The sequence below is a fragment of the Budorcas taxicolor genome, chromosome 18, assembly GCF_023091745.1.
Source record: "Budorcas taxicolor isolate Tak-1 chromosome 18, Takin1.1, whole genome shotgun sequence".
In the NCBI taxonomy this organism is placed as follows: Eukaryota; Metazoa; Chordata; class Mammalia; order Artiodactyla; family Bovidae; genus Budorcas; species Budorcas taxicolor.
Window position 1 is genome coordinate 62,558,351 of NC_068927.1, and position 24,373 is coordinate 62,582,723.

Here is a 24,373-nt window from a genome sequence, read left to right on the forward strand (position 1 = left end):
TACAACTATAAAGAGGGCATGTATGTGCATTATCTGTGTTGTTAATGGAAGGATAGTAAACATTGTCAAAATTGCTGGGGAGATTTGATCTCACGGTATATTCATATGCATAATATTACATACTCTACCCCAGGAGGCACCTAAGTTTGTATTGCTACTACTATTTATGAATACATATCAAGAAAACTGAGTTGATTCAAGTCTCAGTCGTGTGAATTTTCTTCTCACTATAAATATTCTGATATCTAGTGATCAGTGAGAAATCAGAAGAAACTTAAGACATATTCACTGCATTTTTAAGTAGGAAATATTTGGTGAACCCACAGTACACATTGTTGTTATTCATTTTTCAGTCCCTCACTCATTTCGACTGTTTCATTTCATTCCTTTCATGTCTTTCCAACTTCACTGTTTGAAATACTTCTCCTACATCAGTGCTTGCTTTCAGTTGCCATTTCTTGATCATATGTGCATAAGAGCCAGCTACAATATATAACGAACTGTAAGTATTCCATTCATTACAACTCATGAATAAATGTTTCATGCTAAATAAACTGTATTATATGAAACATAATACATTTATCAAGAAAGTTATGAATGTCACCAACCTTGATCTTACAATTTATAGGAAAACAAAACAAATGAGTCTTTACTAAAGCAAAAGTCAACAGAGGAAATTCTAATTGTAAGGCACCCTTTAAAATAACCTGCTGCTGCTGCTTATATGACAAAAATATGCACAATGGAAAAACTGTTAGCTATCAAAGAAAGTGTGAGTTTTAAAATGATGGCCAAGCATGTACCAATTGTCAGGAAACATAATGGCTACAATTAAAGGATGAGCGAAGGGTAGTAAACTATATAAACTGCATACTTCTTTTACGTGAATGAGTGCTAAAGAACCTACGATGAAATAGTAAAAGGAAAAACAAAACCAGTTTATCTAATGAATAATTTAAATGAGCGCCACTTTAGAACTGGGAGACAAATACAGCACTGAGAAAATGAACAATCTGAAGTGAACACTTTTGGCTGTTAGGAATTAAAGCTTCTATTCACAATTTCTGGGGATTCGCTGATGGCTCAGTGGGTAAAGAATCCACCTGTCATGCAAGAGACTGAGGAGACATGGGTTCCATTCCTGAGTCAGAAGATTCCCTGGATGAGGAAATGGCAACTCTTCCAGTATTCTTGCCTGAAAAATCCCATGGACATAGGAGCCTGTGCAAAGGGTCACGAAGAGTTGGACATGACTGAGTGATTAAGCACATCAGTTCAGTTCAGTCGCTCAGTCGTGTCTGACTCTTTGTGACCCCATGAATCCCAGCACGCCAGGCCTCCCTGTCCATCACCAACTCCTGGAGTTCACCCAAACTCATGCGCATCGAGTCAGTGATGCCATCCAGCCATCTCATCCTCTTGTCGTCCCCTTCCCCTCCTGCCCCCAATCCCTCCCAGCATCAGGGTCTTTTCCAATGAGTCAACTCTTTGGAAAACTAAACAGGCACTCATTAACCCATGAGGAACTCAATATACAATAAACAAACAAACAAGCCTTTGGGAAAACTCTACAAATGAGTAAAGCCTCACTACCTGTCCAGAAAACATTAAGCCTACAAGTGTAGGAAAAGTTCATGACAATTTGCTGGCCTCATGACAATCTGAAGTCACTGAATTACAGCTGAGCTATTTCAAATCCCAAAAGATGATGCCCCATACGTGGAACAGGGAACAGTGCTTTCCAGTACCTTGAAAATGCTCAGTTTTAAGTTCTTGTCTGTAACAGCTTTAAGATAAAAGCTTGTATTTGCGTGGGCTGCTTACATCTAAAACTGATATTTCCTCCTAACAAGCTGAAAACAATAAAAGCAATAAAACTGTTCTTTTCTATTAATGTGCTGTGCTTAGTCATTCAGTCGTGTCCCACTCTTTGAGACCCCATGGACTACAGCCTGCCAGGCTCCTCTGTCCATGGGGATTCTCCAAGAAAGAATGCTGGAGGGCTGCCATGCCCTCCTCCAAGGGATCTTCCCAACCCAAGGATCAAACCCAGGTCACCCACACTGCAGGTGGATTTTTTTTTTTTTCAAATCAAGAGTTTTTATTGTCTCTTTAAAAGATCACAACTGAGTCCACAGAACCGTCTGCTATTTTGTTGTTTCTGCAGCAGGATCACTGAGATCTTATTCATCAGCCTGCTGAACTGTTCCTTTTTCAGAAACATAGATACCATCCAAAAATTTTCTGATATCCTTAACTGTGGTGGCTTGCTGAATCAAAGCAGCTGAATTTGACACAAGTTCAATGTCATTTCCTTCAAGAATCAACTCATCTTTCTGGGCTTGAGACACTGAACAGGCAACCCTGCATATGTATTTTTAATCCCCAAAACTTTCAGATTTCCACAAGAGAACCATTCTCCTGAATAACAACGTTGATGGGGAAGTGGGCATACACCGACCTCATCTTGTAAAGGAAGCCCAGTGTAACACCCTTGATCATGTTCCGTACATGACTACAGATTGTGTGAACAGTAGCCAGTTCCTTTCTGTTTCCCCACCATTTGTCAACACGGAGCCTCTTCTTTTTCTTTCCAAGGAGACTGAGTTCTACATTGATGTGATTGAAGTCCCTCCACAGGGTGCCTCTGGGGCCTTCACAATAACTGTCCATCCCTTCAAGTTAATGTTAATTTTCTGGGATGTCGACAGTCTGATTGCTGGGAATGGTCTTCATTCTCGCAGTAGATGCGGCAAAGAAAGAGCTGCAGGTGGATTCTTTACCGACTGAGCCACCAGGGAAGGCCTTTCTATTAATACTTCACCAAAAACTCTGTTTTAAAAATTCCATTTAGCACCAGTGCACACAGGCCAAGTTTTCACATTAAAACTATTTCTGTACACCATCTTTCAATCCTAAGAACTTAATGGTGCACTTTGCTTCTGTAGTAAAAGTACCCAGGTGGAATAAATGTGTGTTGATGAAATGAACATGATTCATTCAAGTTTATGAAGAATAATTAAATTTTAATTAAAACAGGAATAAAAAGATAGCAAAAGGTAATGACAGCCATTAAATGTCAATCATACACATACATCACTGCAGATGGTGACTGCAGCCATGAAATTAAGACTCATTGGAAGGAAAGTTATGGCCAACCTAGACAGCACATTAAGAAGCAGAGACATTACTTTGCCAACAAAGGTCCGTCTAGTCAAGGTTATGGTTTTTCCAGTAGTCATGTATGCATGTGAGAGTTGGACTATAAAGAAAGCTGAGTGCCAAAGAAGTGATGCTTTTGAACTATGGTGTTGGAGAAGACTCTTGAGAGTTCCTTGGACTGCAAGGAGATCCAACCAGTCCATACTAAAGGAGATCAGTCCTGGGTGTTCATTGGGAGGACTGATGTTGAACCTGAAACTCCAATACTTTGGCCACCTGATGTGAAGAGCTGACTCACTGGAAAAGACCCTGATGATGGGAAAGACTGGGGGCAGGAGGAGAAGGGGACGACAGAGGATGAGATGGTTGAATGACATCACTGACTCAATGGATAAGTTTGGGTGGACTCCAGGAGTTGGTGATGGACAGGGAGGCCTGGCGTGCTGCAGTTCATGGGGTTGCAAAGCCAGACATGACTGAGCGACTGAACACATACATACAGGATTCTGGCACTTTGGATTACATTTTTCTTTCACAATCAAAAACTGCCCTCTTTTTAATTTCAAAGAGCAAGACTAATTTTTCATTAATCACATGTATAGAACAGCTATTCCTAAGCAATGGAGAATGTTACCAACTTTCCATGTGTATTGTTGCTACCAGATAATCACTATTAGCTTTTCACTTTCTTCCCATGTAAAGTCCAGTCCATTAAGGTCCTGCTGATCTTTTCATAGTGATTGGCAGATGCTTCTGTCTGATGATTCATTGTGACCTATCTCCAAAGGGCACCCTTGAATAATAAGCATGGCTAATCATGTCATATTTTTATATTACTTCTTGTCCCTCTCTGATGCTAATTCACACAATATTCAATTGGATAATTTAAGATCCTTCCTTTTTTAGGAAATAAGGATATGCATCATCCACACTAAATGAAGTTAGCCCCCTCATTTTATCGATTTCTTCTCAGACTATCATAAAAAAGCTGTAATGAATGCATAAGATCAACAGTCTTCAAACTTCAGGTAGAAAGGTATAAACAGTTCAAAAAGCCTCTGGTAATTACATATTTATAGATAATAGGCCATTTCCACATATGTCCTTCTTTCTCTCACATAGCAAATATGTCATTAGTTTTGACATATTGTCACTTGCAATGATTCTGCACTGTAATAATCTCAGACTTATCTCGGAGAAATGAGCTCTTCCTCATAGCTCAGTAGCAGAGAATCTGCCTGCAACGCAAGAGATGCAGGTGCAATACCTGGGTCAGGAAAACCCCCTGGAGGAGAAAATGGTAACCCACTCCAGTATTCTTGCCTGGGAAAACCCATGAGGAGCCTGGAGGGCTACAGTACAAGGGGTCACAAGAGTCAAGACACAACTCAGTGATTAAACCACTACCACCACAATCTAGGAGAAATAACTTACTTACTCCTAGTATTAAATTTTCCAATATGTACTCTGCTGAGAGAATTACTCAAAAAATTTACCGTCATCATCACACTTGAAAGGATTCTCTGCAATATAAGTTCTTCGGTGAATGCTGAGGATGCACTAGCTTCCATAGCTGGTAAATTTCTAGTTTCTGCACTGTATAGGTGCACTTATTACAAAAGGTGTGGACACTGGGTGAAAATTTTTACAGTACTCATTACATTTGAAAAGTTCCTCTCCAGAGTAAGTCCTGTGTTTCAGAGTGTCTATCTTCTGGTACAAGCCTTAGCACGGGTATTGCTTTGTGTGGTTTCTATGAAAGATGTATATTGAGATGTCTAGTGCATTGTGAGGCCTGCATAGAGCCTCTCCTCACGGATTTGAAGTGTTTCTCCTCGATTGCTGGGAGCCAGCATGGGGAGTCCCGCCCGTGGCAAAGGTCATGAGGAAGAGGCCTGATAGGCAAAGGTGAGATCAGGCCTCGAGGAATCCCCCTGGGCCTTCTGGAGCATCTACCCCGAAACCAGAATCTGTCTGTCTTATTTTATGACTTTCACCAACGTTTTTGACATTAACAAGGGAGCTATCCCCGACCACCTTTCTCTGGAAAAGGTTAACTTAGAGCTCCAGTGAACAGTCTCCTGCATATAAAAGGAGTGTTTCAGCTCAAACTACCCCTCTGCTGGCTCTCTAACTTGCCTTACCCAGACTTTTACAACTACGCATGTGATTGTTTACAGCCCCCAACTGTGAGAGGCACGGGAAGCCTAAAACACAGAGCCTTTCAAAGAGTTAAAAGCTGTTAGAATAGTGCTGGTGTGAGATTTCACTGTTGAGCCAATGCTTGCTGCCAAGTTCCCATATCCCTTACCCACTGTGCATCTGGGAATACATTTGTTAACATAGTTAGAAAGTAAGAAAAACAAGCGTAGCCTTGAAACTAACTACATCAGACTTTTGAGCTAATTGGTTCTTTGTTGTAACTCGCTGCACCTTTGCTTCGTGAAAATGTAACTCTGATACTTTCTGAGGCTAACATAGATTAGAAATATAAAGAAAAAACATTTCAAGGGACCATAAGTTTTCTGGTTGAGCAGCCTTTATTAAAAGAGGGTCTTAAAATGTTCACGGGCCTCCAAGGCCAGAAGATAATGTACACAACATCATCTGTGGGAAAGGTGTAAAAGCCCTTTTGAAAATAAAGCTATGGGGCCTCACTCACCGAAACAGCTTGGTCTCCCTGTATCAATCATTCTCTCTCTCTCCCTCTCACTCTTTTTCAGGCTGATCCCTCGGAACATAGAGGCTCCCTGTGTTCACTTAACTGCCCAGGTTTATAAGACCTGAACGGGAAGACGGTCTGCGTCTTCACTCCCTTGGGAGACCAGGAGGGCAACTGTGGCCTCCGTGAACGGGGCAAACTTCTTGTCTCGGAGTTTTATTGGCTTTCTATGTAAACCAAAGAATATCAGCCTCTTTCTCCACTAATTTTCCTACTACACTATTCTCTCCTAATCTCTTTTCTAATTAAATAGTCCTTTCTAAGACGCCGACTCTGTACCCCCTTCGAATTCCCTGGATCCACCGGGGCTGGACCGTGGCACTCAATGGACTGTCTGATGTTGCCTAATTCTTGAATTCAACACAAAGGTTTTGTCAAGCTCATTGCATTTACAAGGTGTCACTCTACCATGTCTTTTTTTTTAATTAAAAATTTTTTTTAAACTTTTTATTTTTGGCTGTGCTGAATCTTTGTTGCTGCATGGGCTTTTCTTTAGTTGCAGCGAATGGGGGCTACCGTCGAGTTGCAGTATGCAGGCCTCTCATGTTGGGAGCACAGGCTCTAGGGTGTGCGGGCTTTGGTAGTTGCGGTGCACAGGCTCAACAGTTGTAGCGCATGGACTTAGTTGTTCTGAGGCATGTGGGATCTTCCTGATCAGGGATCGAACCCATGTCTACTACACTGACAGGCACATTCATTACCACTGAGCCACTAGGGAAGCCCCGTGTCCCATTTTCTGACCTTTGGGTAAAATCCTTGCCACACACATTACATTTCTGTATCTTCTCTCCAGGATAAATACGCTGATATCTAGTGACAAAGGAGTAATAATGTGAAACTTTGCCACAGTCATTGTATTTTAAAAGCTTTGCAAAATTCAATACACTTGTAATGTTCTGTGCAGTGCAGATTACTTGATTATTGGTGAAAAGTGAGACCCAAGTTAAGAGTTTTTTCTAGTGTTCACCCCAACTGTGAGGTAATTTTGAGAATGAATTCTTTGGTGATTGAATTCCTTGTCTAAGACACATTTATCACATTTCCCTCCAAAAGGACCTTTCAAATGAAGAGGTGGACACCTGCTAAAACCATTTCTTAAATTTCCTCACAGATTACCTAACAGTAAGTTAGACTTGAGAGGACACCAAAGGATTTGTCACACTCATTTTATTAATAAAGTTTCTCTCCACTATGATTCTTCGGTCAACTTTAGAGTATAAATTTTGACTTAAGATTCAGAGACAGTTATAAAATTTCTACAATTTCTATCCAGTACGGATTTTCTTGTAATAAATGAAGCCGTGCCACTCATGAATGTACACAAGTTTCTCCCCACCATGAATTTCCCATGACTTTAAAATGTCAGTATTAAATGAAGACCTTCCCACATATATCCATTAACTTGGTTTACTATTGTATTGATTCCCTGATGTGTAGTAAGGTTTGAGGTCTGAGTAAAGGCTTTTCATTACTTACTGCCTTTGAAAGGTTTCTCTCCATTATGAATTCTCTGATGAACTGAAAGGTCTGAATTTTGACTACTGACTTCATCACATTCCTCACAATACTATCATTCTTCTCCAGGCTCATTTCTCAGGTGCCGATTGAGAGTTGACCTGTGATGAAAAATTTTGCCACACTTAACTACATTTCTAAGACTGCTCTCCTGTATGAATTTTCTGATGATGTCTAAGGTGTACTTTCTGACTAAAGACCTTGTCACAGTCATTACATTTGTAAGGTTTCTCTCCAGTATGGACTCTCTGATGTCTTGCACAGTTTGAATGACAACGAAAGACTCTGTGACATACATCACACTTAAATGATTTCTCTTCCCTATGGACTAATTTATGCTGAGTGAGGGCTGAGTTCTGATTAAAGCTCTTGTCACACTCGTTACATTTGTAAGGTTTCTCTCCAGTATGAATTCTCTGATGAATTCCAAGGTTTGATTTTTGATTGAAGGCCTTGCCACATTCATCACATTTGTAAGGTTTCTCTCCAGTATGAATTCTCTTATGTCTTGGAATGCTGGAATCATGATGGAACATTTTGTCACATATATCACATTTATATAATTTCCCTTCCGTGTGGATTAACTGATGTCTACGAAATTTTGTGCTGTAATGGAAGGACTTTCCACACTCATTACATTTATAAGATTTCTCTTCAGTATGATTTCTCTGATGAAACACAAGGATTGCCTTTTCCCTAAAGACCGTGCCACATTCATTACATCTGTAGGGTTTCTCTCCAGAATGAATTCTCTGATGACATGTAAGGGTTGCTTTTTGACTAAAGACCTGGCCACACTCATTGCATTTGTAAGGTTTCTCTCTAGTGTGAATTTTCAAGTGATTTGTAAGGTCTGTTTTTTGACCAAAGAGCTTGCCACACTCAATACATCTGTGAGGTTTTTCTCCAGTATGAATTCTCTGATGATTGGCAAGGTGTGAATTTTGACTAAAGACTTTTTCACGTACATCACATTTATGTAATTTCTCCTCTGTATGGATGACCTGATGTCTACTGAGGTTTGATCTCTGAAGAAAGATTTTGCCATCCTCACCACATTTGTAAAGTCTTTCCCTCTGTGCTTCCTGGTTTTGTGTCACTATTAAAGGATTCATGTAATTACTCCCATATGTATCAGAAATGTTCATTTCTACACTAGAAGAAGTTCTCTGAAGCAGTGAAAATGGGGCACAACTGTTGAGAATCTTGTCAGCTTGAATGAATTCATCAGTTTTGTCTTCACTTTTAAAAATATACAGTTCATCCTGAAAGCTTAAGGCAAGCCAATTTTCAATAGGCTTGATTCTGGCAACACTTTTATCATGTTGATCTTTATTACCAGTGAGATTTTCATTATGGGTTATAAGTATTCCTTTGTAATTTTCTTCCTCATCTTTCTGCTTAGACTGGAAGTTGTATATATTTTCCTGAATGACCCTAAGATAAAAATGGTCCATTTCATTTCTTTCAGGTCTTCCCAGTATCCATAACTGGAATACCTCTCCTCTATCAGAGTTTGTCTTCAGTTGTAATTTCTTGACCACAGGTAGTTTAAGAGATATCTACAAGATATAACGAACCGTATACATTCAATTCATTTAAATTTGTAAATAAATGTTTGTTAAATGCACAGTAATATACCAAAAGTAATACTATGTCAAGCAGTTATGAAGCTCCCCAACCATGATCATAGAATTTGTAGCAATAAGAAAGTAATGATTCTTTACTACAATGAAAGGGATCAAAGGTAATTCTAATAATTTTAGGGTACCGTAGTTTCAAATAACCTATCACAAAAACAGGCACATTGGAAAAACTTTCGTTATCTATTAAAGAAAGTGTACTTTTCAACCATTAACACCAAAGTGCATACCAATTATATGTAAATATTATGGTCTTCTTTAAGTGAAGCGAAAAGAATATTAAACCATATATATACATTCTGCCTAATTATTACACATGAATAAATGAAAAAGAACATAAAATATATTCTATAACTAGATAATCCAAAACTAGATTGTCTAATGAAAACCCTAAATGAGTGGTGGTTCAGAATTGAGAAATACAGCACTGTGAAAATGAAGAATTTGATAAAATAGTTTTTGAAAAAGCTAAATATTTTTTCTAAGTACCTTGCCTTTATCTGTATACCCATGAAGTAGCATAAAACATTCTGAAAACCATCATCTGTAAATCAAAACTAAATAAATTAAATATCAACAAATGAAACATTGTTTAGTTATATGAAGAGCAATATAAATAGAGCAATTCCACACATATGCAGGAACTTTAAATATAGTTTATTGGCTCCAAATTATATGTAATGAAGAGTGAGCAACATGTAAATTTATTTAATTAGGTTCAGACATAATATTGTTAAAAAGTTTCCCAGATGGATCAGTGGTAAAGAATTCGCCTGCCAATGCAGGAGAAACAGGAGATACGGGTTTGATTGCTGGGTTGGGAAGATCTCCTGGAGGAGGAAATGACAACCCACTCCAGTATCCTTGGCTGGAGAATCCCATGGACACAGGAGCCTGGTGGGATATAGTCCAGGGAGTCACAAATACAGGGACATGATTAAGCGACTGAACATGCATGCACAATATTGCTAAAAACAAAGGGCAAAAGAAAGAGATATAAGACATAATGCAGACAAAGTGGTACTATAATAAATGTAAGAGGATACTGACTTTTTTTTTTCATATAAAAGTAACTTTTGAGTCTTTCAGTTCAGTTCACTTCAGTTCAGTTGCTCAGTCGTGTCCGACTCTTTGCGACCCCATTAATCTCAGCACGCCAGGCCTCCCTGTCCATCACCAATTCCAGGAGTTTACTCATATCCAGTCTTTAGAAACACACTATTCTCTGCCATCTAATTCTACTTATTCATTGTTAAAAGCGTGCAGGAGATAATCACAGTTCTTCAAGTAAGGGAAGTAGATTCAGGGCTTTACATACATGACCTCAGTTGACAAATAGTTAAGTGAAAGAAGGTGTGAATCTGAACCTACAGACAGACAAAATATTCTTTTTTTTTTTAGGCTGCACCACACGACTTCCAGGATCTTAGTTCCCCGACCAGGGATTGAACCAGGGACATCAGCAGGCAAATTGCAGAATTCTTACCACTGGACTGCCAGGGAATTCCCAAGACAACATATTATTAGCATGACTCCCCATTCGAGTAGTCCACCAGACTAAGGTATCAAGACAATTCAGTGAAGAACAGATTTTGAAAAACTGGTGCCTATCAAAAGAATATTGACAGTGGGAAAATGAAAGGATCTTTATCTGAACTTTACATGTGTACAAATAATAGCTCCAATTTAAAAGTTTTGGCTATTATGAAAAATCTTCTGCTGAACATTTTTTACAAGATGTTTATACAGATAAATGTTTTCAAATCTCTTGGGTATACCTGTAAAAGCAACACTGCTGGGTGTGATATTGTCATTTATAAGAAACAGGGATGTGGTCATTCAGATGAGAAATTCATTAATTCCACTCACACCTTCTTTGGCTAAATTCATGTTCATTAAGGCCTTGCCTTGATGGAAGGAGACTGAGAAATTAAGGGAACCCATGGCTATGGGTGCATAAAGAATTCTAGAACCACAATGGCAAAAAAAAAAAAAAATTAGAAAATGGGCAAAATGAGAAAGACTTTTCACTAAAGCTGGGATATAGAGTAAAAGTAGGAAAAAGAAAATATTTTCAACATCACTAACCAGCGAGTGTGGGACCTTCATTTTTCTGTTTCCTCCGTGTACACCCCCTACTACCTTCAGAGTTCATAGAAAACTAAGAGTCTCCACTACCCACTGGAGGTGACCATTATGAACTTGTAATTGTGGAAAGCGGCAACTGGGAACAAAGGTTTTCAAAACCATTCTCAGCGCACCAAGTGTGCACCGCCAATGCACTAGAGTTGAACTGATACTACATTTCCAGGAGATGGTATATCAAAATCACAAAACGTATCTCAGAGACAGGCTATCTCCCTCCCAGCCAACAGTTCCAGTAGCAGGAAGGCATCAGAGAAGTACTTTGCTGAAGCAAGAGAGTCTATAAGAGGAAAAACGAGTAAATGCTCACACCTCAAACACGCGTGTCTCCTGGATCAAGACCAACCCACTGGCAGAGACGAGGAGGAATGATTCTGAAAACGACAGAGACTGTGCAGGGAAGCTACAGGTCCTGAACACCACAATAACCCCTGACAACTACTACTATAATTTCATGTATGCTCACTGATGGTGGTTGTGGATTTATCTATGTAGCATTTAATCTGATGGTAAATTTATCTATGATTTCATGTCAGTCCCCACAGCCCCATGCTCTGCCTCTTGCTACAATATGATCAACAGAAATTTCTACACATAAGAAAGAAATGTGATTTACTGTGGCTTTTCCAGAATCATTGTTCTTTATCTTGCTAAAGACTGAGGACACAATGGAGGGGTCGAGGAAAACATTTCAGAAATTTACCTTCTGCTGGCCTCCTTCAGAATACACAAGGAACAGTATACAATGCAGAAACGTAGCTCACTTTCTAGAACTCAAAACGCACACGGGTAGAAAACAGGACGGTGGGACTGTTAAAGTTTGTCATTGAGCTTTAAATATAGAGTGAGTTCTGAAATAACTATACCACGAAGTGGGTAGATTTTCTGAGGAAGTTAGGTTGAAGTTCCTGATGCCACATCCTGAAGCTTTTCATGTCTGAGCCAACGGGGCTTTGAGTCAGTCAAGCAAGGCAGGGGTTCCCAGGAGGCAAAGAGGGGAAATGCAGAGATACCCTAGAGCCGATCCCCACTTCAAAGAGAAGTGATCCTCATCCACAGAGTAGGTTCCTGTAGGTCTCCAGCATCACGTCCCTGTACAAAGTCCTCTGAGCAGGGTCCAGGCATTCCCACTCCTCCTGAGAGAACTCTATGTTCACATGAGCGGATGTCAACGATCCCTGACATGAAAATATATTTCGCCAAAGGGCTCTGAGGAGAGTTCTTATTCTCATGGAAAATAAGAAGAGGAGAGAGGGATAAGGATCAATTCAGTTGCAGTATGTATTCTGACAGATCTATGCGAAGGGATTTGGAGCAAATTGTGTATCTCTAATTTTAATTCCTCATACTTTTTCACATAATTATAATGTCCTCCAATCAATGTGGATTTTTCATACTTGTAGACAATACATGAAATACACACAAATAAAAGCCAGCCATGGGTGGTCTAGGCTGAAGTAGCATCTGAATGAAAATAAAAACACAACATACCAAAATTTATGATATGCACTCAGAGCTGTACTAAAGGGGAAGTCCACATTGCTAAAAGCTTACAACAAGTAGTAGAAAGGGGCAGCTTGACACTACTGTTCAAAACACTAATGAATATCTCCGCCAGAGACATTAGACAAGAAAAAATTCAAAGTTATCCCTGTACAAAAAAATTCAAAGTTATTCCTGTACAAAGTCAAGAGTAAAATTACCTGTTTTTGTAGGTGACAAGAGTTTTCATGTAGAAACCAAAAAGATTCCAAAATAATACTACTACCTTAAAAAACAACTTTACAAAAGTCACAGCCAAAAAAAAAAAAAAGCACACAAAAATCAATTGCTTTTCTATACACAATGAACAATACCAACAGAAAATTAGAGAACAATCCTATTTACTATGGGCTTCCCTGATAGCTCAATTGGTAAAGAATCTGCCTGCAATGCAGAAGACCCTGGTTTGATTCCTGGGTCCAGAAGATCTGCTGGAGAAGGGACAGGCTACCCACTCGTGTTCTTGGGCTTCCCTTGTGGGTCAGCTGGTAAAGAATCTGCCTGCAATGAGGGAGACCTGGATTCGATCCCGGGGTTAGGAAGATCCCCTGGAGAAGGGAAAGGCTACCCACTCCAGTATTCTGGCCTGGAGAATTCCATGGACTGTATAGTCCATGGGGTCGCAAAGAGTCAGACACAACTAAGCAACTTTCACTTCACTTTAACTTCCTATTTACTATAGCATCAAAAGGGGTAGAATACTTTGGAACAAATGAATCAAGGAGGTGAAAGACTTGTACACTGAAAACTAGTAAATGTTCTGAAAGAAGTCCACGGAGATAGAAATAAACAAAAAGACAGCCATACTCATGGATTTGAAGATGTAATATTCTTAAAATGACCACATTACCAAAGTATTCTAGAGATTCAATGGAATCGATATCAAAATTTCAATGGCAATTTTTGCAGTAATAGAAAACAAAAATCATAATAAAGTTCATAGGGAATCTCAAGTGAAGTGAAGTGAAGTGAAGTGAAGTCGCTCAGTCCTGTCTGACTCTTTGCGACCCCATGGACTGTAGCCTACTACGCTCCTCTGTCCATGGGATTTTCCAGGCATGAGGACTAGAGACGGTTGCCATTTCCTTCTCCAGAGGATCTTCCTGACCCAGGGATCGAACCCAGGTCTCCCACACTGTAGGCAGACACTTTACCATCTGAGCCACCAGGGAATCTCAAGGGACCCCAAAGGGCCAAAATACTCTTGAAAAAGAAGATGGAGGTCATCGTTGTGAGATTTCAAGACATATTAAAAGTAATCAAGATGATGTGGTACTGGCATAAACAAAGATACATCAGCCAATGAAGCAGATCAGAGTACCAGAAACAGGAAACATTATGGCGGCCCAGCGGTTAGAACTCCCTGTTAGTGCCGAGGGCCCGGATTCGGTCCCTGGTCAACGGACAAAGATCTCACAAGCTAAGAGGTGCAGCAGAAAAAAGAAAAAAAAGAATATCAGAAATAATTCTTGATAAATACGAAAAATGTATTGACATGGATGCCACACAAAGAAGGATGGTCTGTCTCAATAATGAATGGTGCTGACGGCATAGGAAACAATAAACAAAACAAAAAGACAACCCACAGATTGGGAGGAAATATCTGCAAATGATGTAACTAACAAGGAATTAGTCTCCAAAATTTACAACAGCTTATGACACTTAATGGACTTCCCTGGTGGCTCAGAGGTTAAAGTGTCTGCCTGGAATGCAGGAGACCAGGGTTCGATCCCTGGGTCGGGAAGATCCCCTGGAGAAGGAAATGGCAACCCACTCCAGTACTCTTGCCTGGAGAATCCCATGGAGGGAGGAGCCTGGTAGGCTACAGTCCATGGGGTTGCAAAGAGTCGGACACAACTGAGCGACTTCACTTTCACTTATGACACTTAATAGCATCAAAACAAATAACCCACTCAAAAAATGGGTGGCAGAAGACCTGAATAGATATTTCTTCTCTAAAGAGTGTATATAGATGGCCAATAGGCATATGAAAAGATGTTCAAAATCGCTAGTTACAAGAGAAATGCAAATCAAAACTATAATGATATATCACCTCACACTGGTCAAAAAAATCTACAAACAACAAATCCTGGAGAGGGTGTGGAGAAAAGGGAACCCTCCTGCACTGTGGGTGGGAATTTAAAATTGCTTCAGCCACTATGGAGAACAGTATGGAGTTCTTAAAAAACTAAAAACAGAGCTACCATATGACCCTGCAATCCCACTCCTGGGCATATATCCAGAGAAAAACATGACCCGAAAACACACATGCACCCCAATGTTCATTGCAGCACTGTTTACAATGGCCAAGACGTGGAAACAACCTAAATATACATCGACAGAGGAACAGATAAAGAAGATGTGGCACAAATACACAATGGAATATTACTCAGCCATTAAAAAGAATGAAACAAGGCCATTTGCAGCAACAGGGACAGACCCAGAGAGTGTCATCAGAGGGAGAAGGAGAAATATCATATGACATCCTTTATATGTGGAATCTAAAAAGAAATGATACAAATGAACATACTTGTAAAACAGAAAGAGACTCAGAGACTTAGAAAATGAACTCATGGTGGCCAAGGGGAAGGGGTGGTTGGGGACCTTAGGAAGGTCATGTACACACTGCTATGTTTAGAGTGGATAACCAATGGGAACCTATTGTATAGCACATGGAACTCTGCTCAATGTTATGTGCCAGCCTGGATGGGAATGGGGTTTGGTGGGGGAATGGATAAACGGACGTGTATGGCTGAGTCCCTTCACTGTTTACCTGAAACGAACACAACACTGTTAGTCAGCTATACCCCCAATACAAAATATTTTTCTTGTTAAAAGAAAATTAAAAAAAAATAATAATGAATGGTGCTGAGAATGTAGGTATCTTCTAGCAAAAGAACGAAGCTGAAACCTTACCTGCTTTTATCAAAGATAAAACCTACTTTTATCAAAGATAAAAACTTCAGTGTGTCACCCAGCACTGCAACTAACACCCAGTGCAGCCAAATAAATCAATAAATATTTTTACAATTACACTGACAGAGGGCTCACTGAGAAAACGTGAAAGAAGTTCAAAAAGAGTGGCATGAAAGGTCATTATATATGTGGACCCACACAAACACACACATACACATAAAATGTTAGTAATCTTGCCACTATTGAAACCATTAACATGATAGTGTAGGAAAAACTCAAGGCCAGGGAATATACTGAAGATATAATTGCAACTGTAAAGGATATATACTCTTGAAATCATGAGGAGTGATTGCAACTGGCATCAAAAAACATTTTTTTAAAGGATTAAAAGGGAGTCCTATTAACAAAAAAGCCCACAAATTACATAACCTATAAGATATGAGTAATTTTGTAGAAACTTAAACCTACTAAGTTGGAAACATTAAGAAATAAAAAGTTTGAACAGAATTATAACTATAGAGATTCAAGTTGTAATCAAAAATCTCAAAAACTCAGGAAAAGGTGTCTATACAACATAATTCTACCAAACATTTACAAAAAAGATTACCACTACTCCTGCTAATTGGACAGCATCACTGACTCGACGGATATGAGTTTGAGTAAGCTCCAGGAGTTGGCAATGGACAGGGAAGCCTGGTGTGCTGCAGTCCATGGGGTCGCAAAGAGTCAGACACAACTAAGCAACTGAACTAAACTGAATCCTGCTAAATATCTTGCGCAGAGTTAGGAGAAAACACTGCCAAACTCAATCCATGTGGCCAGCATGATTTTGATACCCAACCCAGAGAATATCTGACATCATGACCAAATGGATTTTATTTTTTATAAGGCAAGGATGACTCAAGGTACAAAAATCAATTAATATGATACACCAACAGAATAAAGCGAAAAAAAAAAAGCACACCACCATCTCACTTGATGCAAAAAATTCCTGTGACAAAATTCAACAATTTCCCCGTATATAACACTCAACAAAACAGAAATAGTAAACTACCTCAACATAATAAATCCTATACAGGAAAGGAATACCCCTAACATCATACTCAAAGGTGAAAGAATGAAAGCTTTTCTTCTCAAATCAAGAAGAGGACAAGGATGTACATACTCCACACAACTGTTCAACAAACTACTGAATCTCTGAGCCAGAGCAATTAGACAAGAAAAAGAAATCAAAATTATCCAAAACTGTAAAATGATTAAAATTACTTTTTTCCTAGAAAACAAGGTTTTAACTGTACAAATCATAAATGCTGGTGCTGTTTACTCACTCAGTCATGTCTGACTCTTTCTGATCCCATGGACTGTAGCCTGCCAAGATCCTCTGTCCAGGGATTTCCCAGGCAAGAACACTGGAGTGTGTTGCCACATCCTTCTCTAAGGGATCTGCCTGACCCAGGGATCGAACCTGTGTCTCCTGATTGGCACATGGATTCCTGACCACTGACTGAAAGGGAAGCCCACAAACATAAGTAGTCTACTTACAGAAAACAGAATCTAGGATTCCACTCTAGGATTCAGTGGAATCCCTATCAAAGTTCCCATGGCAATTTTGGCAGAAATAGAAAAATGCTAAAATTCATAGAGAATCTCAAGCAAACTGTCAAAAGGCTCGTGAAAAAGAAGAAAGATGGAAATGTTCCTTTTCTATATTTCAAAACATAATATGAAGTAATCTAGGGGACTTCCCTGGCAGTCCAGTGGTTAGGATTTTGCCTTCCAATGTAGGGGGTGCAGGTTCGATCCCTGGTCAAGGTGTTAGGATCCCATATGCCTCGCAGCCAAACAGCCAAAACATAAAACAGAAGCAATATTGTAACAAATTCAATAAAGACTTTAAAAACTGTCCACATCAAAAAATGAAAATAAAAAACAAACAAAAAAACCCACCAAGTAATCTAGATGGTAGGGTACTTGCTGCTGCTGCTGTCGCTTCAGTCGTGTCCGACTCTGTGTGACCCCAGAGACGGCAGCCCACCAGCCTCCCCTGTCCCTGGGATTCTCCAGGCAAGAAAACTGGAGTGGGTTGCCATTTCCTTCTCCAATGCATGAAAGTCAAAAGTGAAAGTGAAGTCGCTCAGTCATGTCCGACTCCTAGCAACCCTATGGACTGCAGCCTACCAGGCTCCTCCGTCCATGGGATTTTCCAGGCAAGAGTACTGGAGTGGGGTGCCATTGCCTTTTCCAAGGGTACTTATATAAACATAAATATATAAACCATTGGAGCAAAAGTGAGTACTCAGAAATAATCCTTTGCATGTATGTAAAATGTACTGAGGAGGGTGCTGAGACTACACAATGGAAAAAGGACAGTCTCAATAATAAATGGTGCTAAAAACTGAGTATCTACCAACAACACAATAAAGCTGGAATTTAACCTGCATCAATCAGAGAAATTGCGATGTCAAAGGACACAATCAACAGAAAACCTCTAAGGGGGACATCATATAAAGTGATACAAAGAATTTCCAACTCTCATAGATTTAGGTTGATTTCATACTTTAAAATTAATGATGGAATAAAACAACCTCTATCACTCATGTCTGTTTCTCAAGTATCCATCCCATTCCCAATCATTAAGATTTTGAAGCCAGTGACCCACTCATTTACCTACAAATATATTATAAAAATCAGAAAAAAAAATTTCTCCTCACTTGTCTCTTTCAGAATTCAGCAGGCATTTGTGCATATTAATACTCAACCTCTGTGTGTAGCTTCTTTCATCCTGGTTGACAGAGAGCAGAAAGGGCATCCAGATGGGCCCTAAGCAATCCCTGCTGCCCAACAGCACTGAGACCCTGTCTCCAACCCGTGGTTGAGAAGCCCTGCCCAGGACGGTGCCCAGGGGAGCCTCCTCACAAGGGCCAAGTCACCAGGTCATGGGGAGACGGGATCCAAGTGGAGATGACAGGCCCTGAGGGAAGGCCCCCGGTGAGTGTGCATGTACTGGAGTCAGACAGGATACCTCAGAGTCAGACACGATTAGCGAGTCCAGAGAAGGGCATTTCAGGGAGGACAGACTGAGAATCCACTCAGAATATGACCTTACCTGAGAAAGAGCCATGCCCGACTCCTTTTCTTTCCTCTTCCTCATCTTCTGTGTGTCTTCCTCAGGCAACATGAGACTTTAGGGGTCAATCTTAAAAGTTACAAACATGCTGTTTAAGGCTTAGAATGAACATCCCCCCTCTCTGTGTCACAACCACAGAGGAGAAAGCTTACCATGTGGAACAGAGTCCTCTGCTGCCCACTGTCACAGGAGGGACTCACAACAGTCAACTCCCACACACAGTCCAACATGATGTTTTTCCCCACACTTTCCATAAGATCGCGCTCCCCTCCTGGTGAGGCCTCATGCACACAGCAGCAGTGGGCACCTCTGCTTATCCCACAGTCCCCTGCAGGTCACACACCAGGCCTTGATCCATCCCTATGCAGAGCAGAGCTCCCTCAGCTTCAGTCCACAGACCCATATCTAACAGGACATATTGCCTACTGAAAACATTCTGAAATCTTGAATGTGGTTTTTTAGATGCCAGAAGGATAGAAGTTTACTTTGGTATTTTCCTGTAAGTAAGAGGGCTTATTTATTTTGAATAAAGAGTGATTATTTAATTAAAAAAAAATCCTGCAATCTTAACCTTAGCACTCATAAATTTCCTTCTGGTGCAAACAAACTTACAAGCAATACAATAACAGAAAACATTCCAAGCCCTAATAACTGATGCCTGAGAGAAAAATACATGAGAAGACACCCAAGGGCCCACTAGATTCCAAGCCATACTACTTTCATATCCAGTGACCCAAACCAAACACTGTCATCTCCAAAAATGACTACTGAAAGAGAGATGTCTCCAACAATGTACATATCCCAGTGGGACATTTATTTATTTATTTTTAAAAAAGAAAAAAGAATCAAGGACTTTCCTGGTGGTCCACTGGTTAAGAATCCACCTTCCAATGCAGAGGACAGGGGTCTGATCCCTGGTCTAAGAGGACTCCACATCCCAAGGGGCAACTAAGCCCGTGCACCACAACTACTGAGTCCACACGCCTAGAGCCTGTGCTGGGCAACAAGAGAAACCTCTACAATCAGAAGCCCAGGCACTGCAACTAGAGAGTAGCACCCTCACCACAACTAGAGAATGCCTGTGCACAGCAAGAAAAAAAAAAACTTTTTTAATAAATAAAGTTCAGCACAGCCAAAAAATAAATCTGAAAAAAATTTTAAGAGTCAAAAAAGAAAAAGTAATTCCATTACAAAAAAAAGAATATTTTAAATAAATGTTCCACTAAAAAGGCACTGTGTAGTGAAATCAGTCATTTCCTACACCAGGTGTCCTCTCCCCAGTCCCCTACCCCAGGGGTGACCCACAATTAAGTGAAACAAGACCCTGGCTGAATAAGGACTGCAAATGGAAGTCATCTTCTTATATAAATAACTACAAAATGCACAAACCTTGTAGACAGGAGTTTTGCAATTCTCATCCTCATGTGTATAATTTAAACAAATTTTAAATTTACTAAATTCCAAAGTCACATCAAGGTCTTGGCCGTGATGCTGTGAAAGATTGATGGTAGGAGGAGAAGGGGACGACAGAGGGGAAAGGGTTGAATGGCATTACTGACTCCACAGACTTGAGTTTGAGCAAGCTCCAGGAGCTGGCAAAGCACAGGGCAGCCTGGTGTGCTGCAGTCCACGGGGTCGCAAAGAGTCAGACAAGACTGAGCAACTGAACAACAACAAAAGTCACACATCAATATATCCTAACTTAATCATCCATAGCCAAAGTTTACCATCTATCTGGATCCAGTTTCCCCCTCTACCTGCACTATCATGTGTTACCATTTCATTCCCTTTATCTAGCTCCCAATTTCTTTCTCTGTCCACCTCATTTTGCTCCCCTCGGCCCTCCTGCTATTTCTCCCCTCCTCTCTACTTCCCTTACACCTGTCCTGCTCCACTTCGCAACTTGCTTCCCTTCTTGACCCTCCTTCTTCCCCCATCTCTGCTCCCCTCTACCCTCTGGGTTACACCTCATCTATTGCAGTTAAATTCCCTTCCTCTCCACTCCCTGGCACCTTAGCTGGCGATGCTTCTTTCCTGCTCTCTCTCTACGTCTGCTCTTCTTATCACCCTCTGTCCTCATTCCCTCCCAACAGTAAGTCGCTCTGAAGGCCAAGTTTCTACCTTTTCTAACCACTGTGGGACTCTGTGCAGAGGGCAGCACCACTCATGCGCCTGTCCTATGGCTGATCCGGCAGCCTCTCCCCACGTTTCCCATCTGGAGAGCGGCTTGTTAACTTACTTCTCTTATTTTATTCACCTGCTACTTTCAAGGCTAAATCTATTTCATTTTTAAAAAATCCCTTTGCATGTCCCTCAGCCATCCTCTATGTTCCCATCTGGTCTTCTTCATTCTTTTCTCCAGCTCAGTTTTTCTATTCCTTTCTCAGTCCCTCTCTCTCTGCTTCTCCTGATCCTCCTTTCACCCCTATATTTAGAAATACGGCAACTAATAAGAGGGGCTGAGAGGGCGACGCTGGGCGAGGGACAAGAACACACCCCTGCAGACAAGTACTTTATAAGAGAGGTGGTAAACAGTAGAAGGTTTTAAGCAGGAAAATGATGAGTAGGCAAAAAAGCCAAGGGCAGCTGACAGAGACAGAGTAAAGGTACAAAGTAGATGATTAAATAGTTAATCCCACTAGAGGACTGGCAATAGGGAGTTGGTGATGGAGGGGAAGGCCTGGCGTGCTGCGATTCATGGGGTCGCAGAGTCGGACACGACCGAGCGACTGAACTGAAGTTAATGATTACACAAGAAAGCAGGTTCGCTTAACCATAAAACCAACCAGGCTTGCTCAGCAACGAAATCATGCAATAGAAGCACAACACATGCCAACAAAGAGTAAAACAATGGTGGCACGAAACTCACATCCTGCCCATTGAGCTCAATAAGTTAGGACATGCTCTGTGCACACACAAAAAGCAGTAATTTGTGGATCTGGCTTCACCTTGTAGGAACAAGAAAACTCCCCGGCTCAGTCTGGAGGAGGATGGAAGCATGATGTCTATTCAGAAAAGACAAGGAAGGTCTTCTCCCCCTCATTTTTCCTCTGATTATAAAACTGGAGCGCAGTAAATTCTCAGGCGGCATCCCCTCTCCCGCGCCCTTGTAAGCCTCACAAGCATCCTCGTCTAATAAATCACTTCTTACTATCTCTTTGTCTCTAGCTAAATTTTTCTTTCTGCGCTGAGACATAAAAGAATGTGATACCGGAGCTCTTTAGAGCCCAGAAATGGGATCGAACAGTGTCACAGCGAATGGCCTCAGAGAAATTCACAAACCGAAGAGAAATGATCAAAAGAAAGAGAAAGAATCAGCGACCAGTCCCTCTAGGTCTGAACTTACCGGGGTTGGGACGGCAGTGGGGAGTTTAGATGCGCAGTCACTCACAAGACCCTAAGGGGGAAGTAAGACAGGCCTCGCAGCGCGGAATTTCACTAGAAAGGAGAAATTCACCCTTCCTTGTAGGACCTTTACTCCTCGCCCTCCACTTCCAGGTCCTTTCAGAAAACGCCAGCGCGGGGTCAGAAGCAGGACTTCCGGGGTCGGGGGCAGGGCGGAGCGCTTCCGGCGAGGGGCGGGGCGGGCAAGGAGCGGGACGGGGCGGAGCGAGGAGCGCGCTCCGGTCGGCGTTCTCAGGAAAGAGGGCGGGGCAGGGGGCGGTCCGCAAGGTGCTTTTCAGTAAACTGACAGTGCTTAGTACAAGTTACTGCCTGTAGCAGTTTTAAGGTGCAACTGCTGGAAATGGCAACCCACTCCAGTACTCTTGCCTGGAAAATCCCATGGACGGAGGGGCTTGGTGGGCTACAGTCCACGGAGTCGTAAAGAGTTGGACACGACTAAGCGACTTCACTTTCACTTTCACTTTCATGCATTGGAGAAGGGAATGGCAACCCACTCCAGTGTTCTTGCCTGGAGAATCCCAGGGACGGGGGAGCCTGGTGGGCTGCTGTCTGTGGGGTCGCACAGAGTCGGACACGACTGAAGTGACTTAGCAGTAGCAGTAGCTTGCAGCTCTGTGGGCCAGAAATAAAGTGCACAATAAATGTAACGTGTTTGAGACATCCCCAAACCATACCGCCATCACCACTACTTTCCCCATCCCCGCCACCATGGAAAAATTGTCTTCCAAGAAACAGGTCCCTGGTGCCAAAAAGGTTCTCTGTGCAACTGAATAAATCCATAGTGCTGTCACTTATGTGACGGACTTCCAGGTTCCACTTCTATGTGTGTAAGTTTTGGAAATGACTTCTATGCCTGGACAATTCATTGACTTGATGTGTGTGTGTTAGTCACTGGGTCTTGTCGGACTCCGCGACCCCATGAACTATAGTTCCCAAGGCTCCTCTGTCCGTGGGATACTCCAGGCAAGAATACTGGAGTGGATTGCCATTCCTTTCTTGAGAGGATCTCCTCCACTCAGGGATCTAACCCTGGTCTCCTGCATTACAGGCAGATGCTTTAACATCTGAGGTACGAGGAAAGCTTCATTGCCTTGACAGCTGGAGAATATGTAGACAAGAGTGCTACTGCTGAATTCACTATCCTATTTGCTTTAAATAATCAAAAAGAACTGTCATCAGTCTGTTTCACTGAAGCTTTGCCTTACAAGAACTCAGAGGAGACATACATCATTCTGATTTTGCCTTTGTAGGGATAGTTTTATGCCCATGCAGGCAGAGCTAGAAAACAAGTGATTAGGAATCTTTCCTCGTTTCAAAGAAATTTCAGCTTCACAATGATCGTTTAACTCATTGGTCAAAGACCTTTTAGTGTCACCACATGGCCCTTTCCAGCTTAGCAAGGAGGCATCCGGTGCAATAGCAAACAACTCTTGCGGCATATGGATAAATGCCTCTGTGGAAGTAGGGATCTCATTTCAAGAAAAGTAAAGAGCATGCATATTGGTTACAGCAAATTTTGTCTGACAACTCATGTCAGGCAACTCATGTCAGTGAGCTGGTGTGACATCGCGAGCCCAGTGGCCTGCGTACCACACTGTGGGTGGAGTATGCTCTGCAGTTGCGACCGGGGGCTACCCTGGCACTCCTGGGTGTGTGATTGGGGAAGTAGGTGTGGGACACCACGGCACCCAGTTTTCTGTGTCAAAAAGCTGTGTCTTAACAATGCACTCTTTGGAGCTGTTGGAGCTGAGAATAAACGCAGGAAACTGCCTTTGTTTGGGGGAAAGTGAGGGGAGATTATGGAGATATCAGCTGAGACTTTTTACTTCCATAATTTGCATACAATAAAATGCAGTTCTATTAAGAGTACCATACAGTAGGATTTAGCATGTTTCCAATATTGTCCAACCACAATAATGTCATCATACATCAGTTCAGTTCAGTTTCTCAGTCATGTCAGACTCTTTGCGACCCCATGAACTGCAGCATGCCAGGCCTCCCTCTAAAAACAAAAACAAAACCCCTTTGTCTGTCAGCAGTTATTCTGCATTCTATCTGTAGCCACAAGCAAACATTACTTTCTGTCTCTATAGATATGGCTATTCTGGACATTTCATATAAATTAAGTCATATAATATGTGGCCTTGGACTTCCCTGGCTGTCTAGTAGTTAAGATTCTGGCTTCCACTGACTGGG

General features: G+C 41.3%; 1 protein-coding gene and 1 pseudogene across 1 annotated transcript in view; both read right to left on the bottom strand.

The window, feature by feature from the left end:
- Positions 1-2,183: 2,183 nt before the first annotated feature.
- On the bottom strand, positions 2,184-5,903 carry LOC128064063 (60S ribosomal protein L9-like; annotated as a pseudogene).
- Positions 5,904-7,536: 1,633 nt separating this feature from the next.
- Positions 7,537-24,373, bottom strand: part of LOC128064064 (uncharacterized) — a 425,534-nt gene continuing 408,697 nt past the window's right edge. The window contains 2 exon segments of the mRNA XM_052656874.1: positions 7,537-7,647; positions 7,729-8,319. Of these exon segments, the coding sequence (XP_052512834.1) occupies positions 7,537-7,647; positions 7,729-8,319 (702 nt within the window).